At 45.9% G+C, this 9,540-nt stretch overlaps 1 protein-coding gene across 1 annotated transcript; it reads left to right on the top strand.

The window, feature by feature from the left end:
* Nucleotides 1-3,179: 3,179 nt before the first annotated feature.
* LOC121349210 (protein EFR3 homolog B-like) lies at nt 3,180-9,185 on the top strand (the record flags this gene model as incomplete). The annotated part of the gene is made up of 3 exons (XM_041459424.1): nt 3,180-3,256; nt 4,735-4,862; nt 9,035-9,185. Coding segments are annotated over 3 exons (356 nt in total), but the record flags the coding sequence as incomplete, so codon positions are not given.
* Nucleotides 9,186-9,540: the final 355 nt, after the last annotated feature.

Genomic DNA, 9,540 nt, shown 5'->3' with positions numbered 1-9,540 from the left:
AATTCAGGAATTTTCTGGATTAAAAAAAAAACATCGGAGAATCTTTTAAAAAATCCCTGGAAAATTTGGGAATTTTTTAGATTTAAAAAAAAAAAATCCTGGAGAATTTGGATATTTTCTAGATTAAAAAAAGAGGAAATTTCAGGAATTTTCTGGATTATTAAAACAAAACCACCCTGGAAAATTTGGGAATCCCCCCAAAAAAATCCAAATTTTCTGTCATTTTTTCCAAAAAAAAATGCCACAAAATTCAGGAATTTTCTGGATTAAAAAATTAAAATTCCGTTCCAAGTATTTTTTCCCATGGAATCGGGGCTGTGAAATCCGGGAATTCTGGGGTTCCTTGGAATTCCAGGAATGTTCCCCATCCTCATTTTCCTGGAATTCTCCCAATTTTCTCCAATTTTCCCAATTTTCCCCAATTTTTCTCCCAATTTTCTCTGATTTTTCCCCAATTTTTTGCATATTTTCCTGATTTTTTTCTGGATTTTCCCAATTTTTCTCCTGATTTTTCCTGATTTTTTTTCTGGATTTTCCCAATTTTTCTCCTGATTTTTCCTGATTTTTTCTGGATTTTCCCAATTTTTCCCAATTTCACCAATTTTCCCTCAATTTCCCCCCAATATTTCCCAGATTTTTCATTATTTTTTCCACATTTCCCCCGATTTTTCTGGATTTGCCCCATTTTTTCTCCTGATTTTTCCTATTTTTCCCAGATTTTTCCTGATTTTTCCCAATTTTCCCTGATTCCCCCCAGATTTTTCCCAATGCTTCCCAGCTTTTTCTGAATTTTTCCCCAATTTTTCCCATTTCCCCCCAGATTTTTCCCAATTTTTTCTGCATTTCCCCCATTTTCCCAGATTTTTTCCCAATTTCCCCTGATTTTTTTCTGGGTTTTTCCCAATTTTTTCATGCATTTTTTACATTTTTTTCCCAATTCTTCCTGATTTTTGCCAATTTTTCCCCAATTTCCCCCATCTTTTCCCAATTTTCCTGGATTTTCCCCAATTTTTCTTCTGATTTTTCCCATTTTTTCACAGATTTTTCCCTGTTTTCCCCCAATTTTTTTTCTGGACTTTTCCCAATTTTTCTCCCAATTTTTCCCATTTTTCCCCCAATTTTTCCCCCAATTTTTCCCATTTTTCCCCCAATTTTTCCCATTTTTCCCCCAATTTCCCCAGATTTTTTTCCCAATTTTCCCTTATTTCCCCCGGCTTTTCCCAATTTTCCTGGATTTCCTCCAAATTTTCTGGACCATCCCAAATTTTTCCCAATTTTTCTCCCAATTTTTTCCATTTTTCACAGATTTTCCCCCAATTTCCCCCCATTTTTTTCTGGATTTTCCCCAATTTTTTCCCCAATTTTCCTGGATTTTCCCCCATTTTTTCCCCAATTTTTCTCAGTTTTCCCAGATTTTTTTCTCATTTCTTTCCTGTTTTATTCCCCAATTTTTCCTGGACTTTTTTCACTTTTCCCCAGATTTTTTTTCCTGGATTTTCTCAGATTTTTTCCCCGATTTTCCTGGATTTTTCCCCCAATTTTTTCCCCAATTTTTCTCGGTTTTCCCAGATTTTTTTCCCGATTTTCCCCAATTTTTTTCCCCAGTTTTCCATGGATTTTCCTGGTTTTCCCAGATTTTTTTCCTGATTTTCCTGCATATTTTTTCCAATTTTCCCCAATTTTTCTCGATTTTCCCAGATTTTTTCCCTGATATTCCCCAGTTTTTTTTCCCGAAATTTTCCTGGATTTTCCCCACTTTTCCCAAGATTTTTTATCCCGGATTTTCCCGGTTTTCCCAGATTTTTTCCCTGATTTTCCCAGATATTTCCCCCAATATTTCGCAGTTTCCCCAGACTTTTTCCCCCAATTTTTCCTGGATTTTCCCCAGATTTTTTTTCCTGAATTTCCCCCACTTTTCCCCAGATTTTTTTCCCAGATTTTCCCAGTTTCCCCAGACGTTTTTCCCGATTTTCCTGGATATTTTTCCCAATTTCCCCCCAATTTTTCCCAGTTTTCCCCGATTTTTTTTTCCCCTATTTTCCCCAGTTTTTCCTGGATTTTCCCCAGAATTTTTTCCTGGATTTTCCCAGTTTTCCCAGATTTTTTCCCCGATTTTCCTGGATATTTTTCCCAATTTTCCCCAATTTTTCCCAGATTTTTTTGTCCACTATTTTCCCTGTCCTTTCCCCAGATTTTTTTCCTGAATTTTCCTGGTTTTCCCAGATTTTCTTCCTGATTTTCCCAGATATTTTTCCCAATTTCCCCCAATATTTCGCAGTTTCCCCAGACTTTTTTCCCCGATTTTTCCCAATTTTCCCTGGATTTTCCCCAGATTTTTTTCCTGGATTTTCCTGGTTTTCCCAGATTTTTTCCCCGATTTTCCTGGATAATTTTCCCAATTTTCCCCAATTTTTCCCAGATTTTTTTGTCCCCTATTTTCCCTGTATTTTCCCCAGAATTTTTTTCCTGGATTTTCCCGCTTTTCTCAGATGTTTTTAGTTTTTTACCAGGTATTCCCAATTTTTCCAAGCTTTTCCCCGATTTTTCCTGATTTTTTGGTGGTTTTGCCCTGATTTTTCAGAGTTATTTTAGGAGTTTAGTACAGATTTTTTTCAGGTTTTTTTGAGGCTTGGTGCAGATTTTTCCCAGGTTGTTTTTAGGGGTTTAGAGCAGATTTTTCCCATTTTTTTGGGGATTTTTGGGTGGCCCAGAGCTCGCGCAGCCCCTGGAACTTCCTGGGCGAGGACCTCTACGAGGAGCAGGACTCCGTCAAGGTGGGAATTCATCATTTTTAAATTATCCACAATTTCCCCTGATTTTTTCCTGATTTTTCCCCAATTTTTCATTGATTTTTTGACAATTTTTCCAGATTTTTTTCTGATTTTTCCCCAATTTTTCACTGATTTTTGGACAGTTTTTCCTGATATTTTTAATTTTTTTTTTACCCCAATTTTTCTACAAATTTTCCCCAGTTTTTCTATAATTTTTCCTGATTTTTTCCTGATTTTTCCCTGATTTTTTCCTGATTTTTTCCTGATTTTTTTCTGATTTTTCCCTGATTTTTCCCTGCTTTTCCCTGCCTTTTTCCCGCTTTTCCCGATTTCCCGCTTCCCCGCTCCGGCCCAGATTTGCCGGGTTCTCCCTCCCGGGTTTCCCGACCCGCTCCCGCTGTTCCGCAGGGCTGTGCGGCTGCTGCGGCGCGCTGCGGCCCCGCTACAAGCGCCTGGTGGACAACATCTACCCCGAGGACCCCGAGGTGCGGGTTTGGGGGGATTTGGGGGGATTTGGGGGATTTGGGGGGTTTTGGGGTGTTTGGGGTTTGGGGTTTGGGATGGATGGACAACATCTACCCCGAGGACCCCGAGGTGTGGGATTTTGGGGGATTTTTGGGGGATCGGATGCTCTGTGGGGTGTTTGGGGTTTGGGGTTTGGGATGGATGGACAACATCTACCCCGAGGACCCCGAGGTCAGGATTTTGGGGGTTTTGGGGTTTGGGATTCGGGATTTGGGATTTGGGGTTTGGGATGGATGGACAACATCTACCCCAAGGACCCCGAGGTCAGGGATTTTTGGGGGTTTTGGAGGTGATTTGGGGTTTTTGGGATTTGGGGTTTGGGGTTTGCAGATTTGGAATTTGAGGTTTGGGATTTTGGGATGGATGAACAACACCCACCCCAAGGACCCCGAGGTGGGGTTCCATGGGAGTCTTGGGGTTTTTGGGATTTTTGGGATTTGGAATTTGAGGGATTTGGGATTTTCGGGTGGGGATTTGAGGTTTGGGATTTGGCATTTTCTGGGAAATTTGGGTTTGGGAGTTTGGGATTTTTGGGATTTTGGATTTAGGGATTTAATGGGATTTGGGATACAGGATTTGAGATTTGGCATTTTGGGGTTTGGGATTTGGCATTTTCTGGGAATTTGGGGTTTGGGTTTTGGGGGTTGGGAGTTTGGGGTTTGGGATTTGGGAATTTGGGATTTGGGGTTTGGGATTTGGGGATGCATGGACAACATCTACCCTGAGGACCACGAAGTGATTCTTGGGATTTTCTGGGAATTTGGGGGTTGTGGTACAGGTTTTGGGGTTTGGGGATTTGGGGTTTGGGAATTTGGGATTCGGGATTTTGGAATTTAGGACATTATTATTCCCATTGTCGTTGCCGTTATTCCCATTATTCCTGCCGTCATTCCCGCTGTCGTTCCTGTTGTTATTCCTGTTATTCCTTTTGGTTTTCCCGCTGTTCCCATCATTCCCATCATTCCCGTCATTCCAGGAGGGATTGGTGAAGTCCAACATGGAGAAGCCGTGTCCCCATTCCCGTTATCATTCCCGTTATCATTCCCGTTATTTTTCCAGGAGGGATTGGTGAAGTCCAACATGGAGAAGCCGTGTCCCCATTCCCGTGTCCATTCCCGTTATCATTCCCGTTATCCCCATCATTTTTCTCATTCCAGGAGGGATTGGTGAAGTCCAACATGGAGAAGCCGTATCCCCATTCCCGTGTCCCCATTCCCGTTTTCATTCCTGTTTCCATTCCCGTTATTCCCATTTTTCCAGGAGGGATTGGTGAAGTCCAACATGGAGAAGCCGTGTCCCCATTCCCGTGTCCATTCCCATTATTCCCATTCCAGGAGGGATTGGTGAAGTCCAACATGGAGAAGCCGTGTCCCCATTCCCGTTTCCATTCCCGTGTCCATTCCCGTGTCCATTCCCGTTTCCATTCCCGTTATTCCAGGAGGGCCTGGTGAAGTCCAACATGGAGAAGCTGACGTTCTACGCGCTCTCGGCGCCGGAGAAGCTCGACCGCATCGGCGCCTACCTGTCCGAGCGCCTGACGCGCGACGTCGGCCGCCACCGATACGGGTGCGGGACGCGGCGCTCCCGGGAATCCGCCGCGTTCCCAGCATTCCCAAACTGCCTCCCCAAATTCCCCTCCCGGAATCCGTTCCCAACATTCCCAAATCCCCGCGTTTTCTTCCCGTATCCCCTTCCCTAAATCCCTCCCGGAATTCCCGAATTCCTTTTCCTGAATCCATTCCCAGCATTCCTTTTCCTGAATCCATTCCCAACATTCCCTTCCCTGAATCCATTCCCAGATTCCCAAATTCCCGTCCCTGAATCCATTCCCAACATTCCCAAATCCCCACATCCCCACGTTTTCTTCCCGTATTCCCTTCCCTAAATCCCTCCCAAATTCCCAAATTCCCTTCCCTGAATCCTCTCCCAAAATTCCCACCTTCCTTTTCCTAAATCCATTCCCACATTCCTTTTCCTGAATCCATTCCCAACATTCCCTTCCCTAAATCCATTCCCAGATTCCCAAATTCCCGTCCCTGAATCCATTCCCAACATTCCCAAATCCCCACCTCCCCCCGTTTTCTTCCCGTATCCCCTTCCCTAAATCCCTCCCGGAATTCCCGGATTCCTTTTCCTGAATCCATTCCCAACATTCCCTTCCCTAAATCCATTCCCAGATTCCCAAATTCCCGTCCCTGAATCCATTCCCAACATTCCCAACATTCCCACATCCCCACGTTTTCTTCCTGTATTCCCTTCCCTAAATCCCTCCCAGAATTCCCGAATTCCTTTTCCTGAATCCATTCCCAACATTCCCTTCCCTGAATCCATTCCCAGATTCCCAAATTCCCTTCCCTGAATCCTCTCCCAAAATTCCCACCTTCCTTTTCCTAAATCCATTCCCAACATTCCTTTTCCTAAATCCATTCCCAACATTCCCTTCCTTAAATCCTTTCCCAGATTCCCTTCCCTAAATCCCCTCCCAAATTCCCAAATTCCCTTCCCTGAATCCTCTCCCAAAATTCCCACATTCCTTTTCCTAAATCCATTCCCAACATTCCCAAATTCTCTGGTTCTCTTCCAAAATCCCCAAATTCTCTTCCAAAATTCACAAATTCCCTTCCCCAAATCCCTCCCGGAATTCCCGGATTCCTTTTCCTAAGTCCATTCCCAGATTCCTTTCCCAAATCCCCAGCTTCCCTTCCCAAATTCTCTTCCCCAAATCCATTCCCAGATTGCCAAATTCCCTTCCCAGATTTCCTTTCCCACATTCCCAAATTCCTTTCCCTAAATCCCTTCCCAAATTCTCAAATTCCCTGAATCCTTTCCCTAAATCCCTTCCCAGGTTCCCTTCCCAAATTCCTCCCTTCCCAAATTCCTTTCCCTAAATCCATTCCCAGATTCCCAAATTCTTGTATTCCCTTCCCAAATTCCCCAATTTCCTTCCCAGATCTCTTTTCCCACATTCCCAAATACCCAGATTCCCTTCCCTCAATCTCTACCCAAATTCCCAAATTCCCGTATTTCCAAATTCCCAGATTCCTTTCCCTAAATCCCTTCTCAAATTTCCTTCCCAGATTTCCTTTGCCCAACTCCCAAATTCCCTTTAATAAATCCCTTCCCAGATTCCCAAATTCCTTTCCGTAATCTTTTCTCAAATTCCCAAATTCCCACATTCCTTTCCCTGAATCCCTTCCAAAATTCCCAGATAATTCCCAAATTCCTTTTTCCTCTTTCCTGGCTTGGATCCCAGAATTCCTGATGTTCCCGTGCTAATTCCCACGCTATTTTCCATGCTAATTCCCAGAATTATTCCCAGAATTATTCCCAGAATTCCTGTGCCAATTCCCATTCTAATTCCCGGAATTCTGTGCTAATTCCTGGAATTATTCCCAGAATTCCTGTGCCAATTCCCATTCTAATTCCCGGAATTCTGTGCTAATTCCTGGAATTATTCCCAGAATTCCTGTGCCAATTCCCATTCTAATTCCCGGAATTCTGTGCTAATTCCTGGAATTATTCCCAGAATTCCTGTGCCAATTCCCATTCTAATTCCCGGAATTCTGTGCTAATTCCTGGAATTATTCCCAGAATTCCTGTGCCAATTCCCGTGCCATTTCCTGTGCTAATTCCCGTGCCAATTCCTGGAATTCTGCGCTAATTCCTGGAATTACTGCCAGATTCCTGTGGTAATTCCGGTGCCCATGTCCCATGCTAATTCCCAGAATTATTCCCAGAATTATTCCCAGAATTCCTGTGCCAATTCCCGTGCTAATTCCTGGAATTCCTCCCAGAATTCCTGTGCCAATTCCCAGAATTATTCCCAGAATTCCTGTGCCAATTCCCATGCCATTTCCTGTGCTAATTCCCATGCCAATTCCTGGAATTCTGCACTAATTCATGGAATTACTGCCAGTTCCTGGAATTATTCCTGGAATCCTGAGCCAATTCCCGTGCCAATTCCTGGGATAATTCCCAAGCTATTTCCCGTGCTAATTCCTGGGATTTTTCCTGGAATTCCCATGCTGATTCCCATGTGAATTCCCATGCTAATTCCAGAGCTAATTCCCGTGCTAATTCCCAGAATTCCCATGCTAATTCCCGAGCTAACTCCTGTGCCAATTCCTGGAATTCCCGTGCCACTTCCCGTGCTAATTCCCAGAATCCTGTGCCAATTCCCAGGATTTTTCCTGGAATTCCCATGCCAATTCCCTTGCTAAATCCCGATCTCATTTCCAAGTTCATTCCCGAGCCAATTCCCGGAATTCCTGTGCCAAACCCCATGCCCACACTGTGCCAATTCTTCCGCCGATTCCCGGGATAATCCCGCTCCGGTTCCGGTGCCAATTCCCGGTGATTTTCAGGGGATAACCCCGTTTTATCCCGGGATAGGTTTTATCCCGGGATAACGGATCCCGGTGCCGTTCCGGGTCGGCGCGGGTGACGATGGCGGCTCGGAACACGGACCTGATCCTGGAGAGCCTCCTCACCCCGCTGGGATAACCCATCCTGGGACAGGCTTTTTCCTGGGATAACCCATCCCGGGACGGGCTTTTTCCTGGGATAACCCATCCCAGGATAGGGTTTTTCCTTGGATAACCCGTCCCGGGACAGGCTTTTTCCTGGGATAACCCATCCTGGGATGGGCTTTTTCCTGGGATAACCCATCCTGGGATGGGCTTTTTCCTGGGATAACCCATCCCGGGACAGGCTTTTTCCTGGGATAACCCATCCCGGGGCAGGCTTTTTCCTGGGATAATCAATCCCAGGATGGGTTTTACCCCGGGATAACCAATCCCAGGAGGGGTTTTTTCCTGGATAACCAGTCCCAGGATATGTTTTTTCCTGGGATAACCGGTCCCAGGATGGGTTTTATCCCAGGATAACCAATCCCAGGATGGGTTTTTTCCCAGGATAACCAATCCCGGGACAGGCTTTTTCCTGGGATAACCGATCCCAGGATGGATTTTATCCCAGGATAACCAATCCCAGGATGGGTTTTATCCCAGGATAACGGATCCCAGAATGGGTTTGATCCCGGGATAATGGATCCCGGGATGGGTTTTATCCCGGGATAACAGATCCCAGGATAGGTTTTTCCTGGGATAACCAATCCCAGAATGGGTTTTTTCCTGGGATACCCAATCCCAGGATAGGTTTTTCCTGGGATAACCAATCCCAGAATGGGTTTTTTCCTGGGATACCCAATCCCAGGATAGGTTTTTCCTGGGATAACCAATCCCAGAATGGGTTTTTTCCTGGGATACCCAATCCCAGGATAGGTTTTTCCCAGGATAACCAATCCCAGGATGGGTTTTATCCCGGGATAACAGATCCCAGGATAGGTTTTTCCTGGGATAACCAATCCCAGAATGGGTTTTTTCCTGGGATAACCAATCCCAGGATAGGTTTTTCCCAGGATAACCAGTCCCAGGATGGGTTTTATCCCGGGATAACGGGTGCCGGGATGGGTTTTATCCCGGGATAACGGATCCCGGGATGGGTTTTATCCCGGGATAACGGATCCCAGGATGGGTTTTATCCCGGGATAACGGGTGCCGTTCCCGGTTGCAGGTCGGTGCGGGTGCCGATGGCGGCTCTGTTCCAGCTGCTGCTGGCGTGCCTGAGAGCTTCCTGACCCTGCTGGGATGGCCCATCCCGGGATGGGTTTTATCCCGGGATAACGGGTCCCAGGATGTGTTTTATCCCGGGATAACGGGTGCCATTCCCGGTTGCAGGTCGGTGCGGGTGGCCATGGAGGCGCTGGACCAGCTGCTGCTGGCGTGCCACTGCCAGAGCATCAACCTGTTCGTGGAGAGCTTCCTGACCATGGTGGCCAAGCTGCTCGAGTCCGACAAGCCCGACCTGCAGATCCTGGGCACCAACTCCGTGAGAGAGCCGGGAAACACCGGGAAACACCGGGAAACACACCGGGAAACACCGGGAAACACACCGGGGAAACACCGGGAAAACACCGGGAAACACACCAGGAAACACACCGGGAAAAACACCGGGGAAACACCGGGAAACACACCGGGAAACACACTGGGAAACACACTGGGAAAAACACCGGGAAACACCGGGAAAAATACTGGGGGAAACACCGGGAAACACATCGGGAAACACCGGGAAAAACACTGGGGAAACACCGGGAAACACACCGGGAAAACACCGGGAAACACACTGGGAAACACCGGGAAAACACCGGGGAAAACATCGGGAAACACCGGGAAAAACACCGGGG

This window comes from Pyrgilauda ruficollis, unplaced genomic scaffold, assembly GCF_017590135.1.
Source record: "Pyrgilauda ruficollis isolate IOZ18807 unplaced genomic scaffold, ASM1759013v1 scaffold1350, whole genome shotgun sequence".
In the NCBI taxonomy this organism is placed as follows: Eukaryota; Metazoa; Chordata; class Aves; order Passeriformes; family Passeridae; genus Pyrgilauda; species Pyrgilauda ruficollis.
The sequence above is the reverse complement of the archived record's forward strand: the minus strand, read 5'-3'. Positions and strand labels throughout refer to the sequence as shown.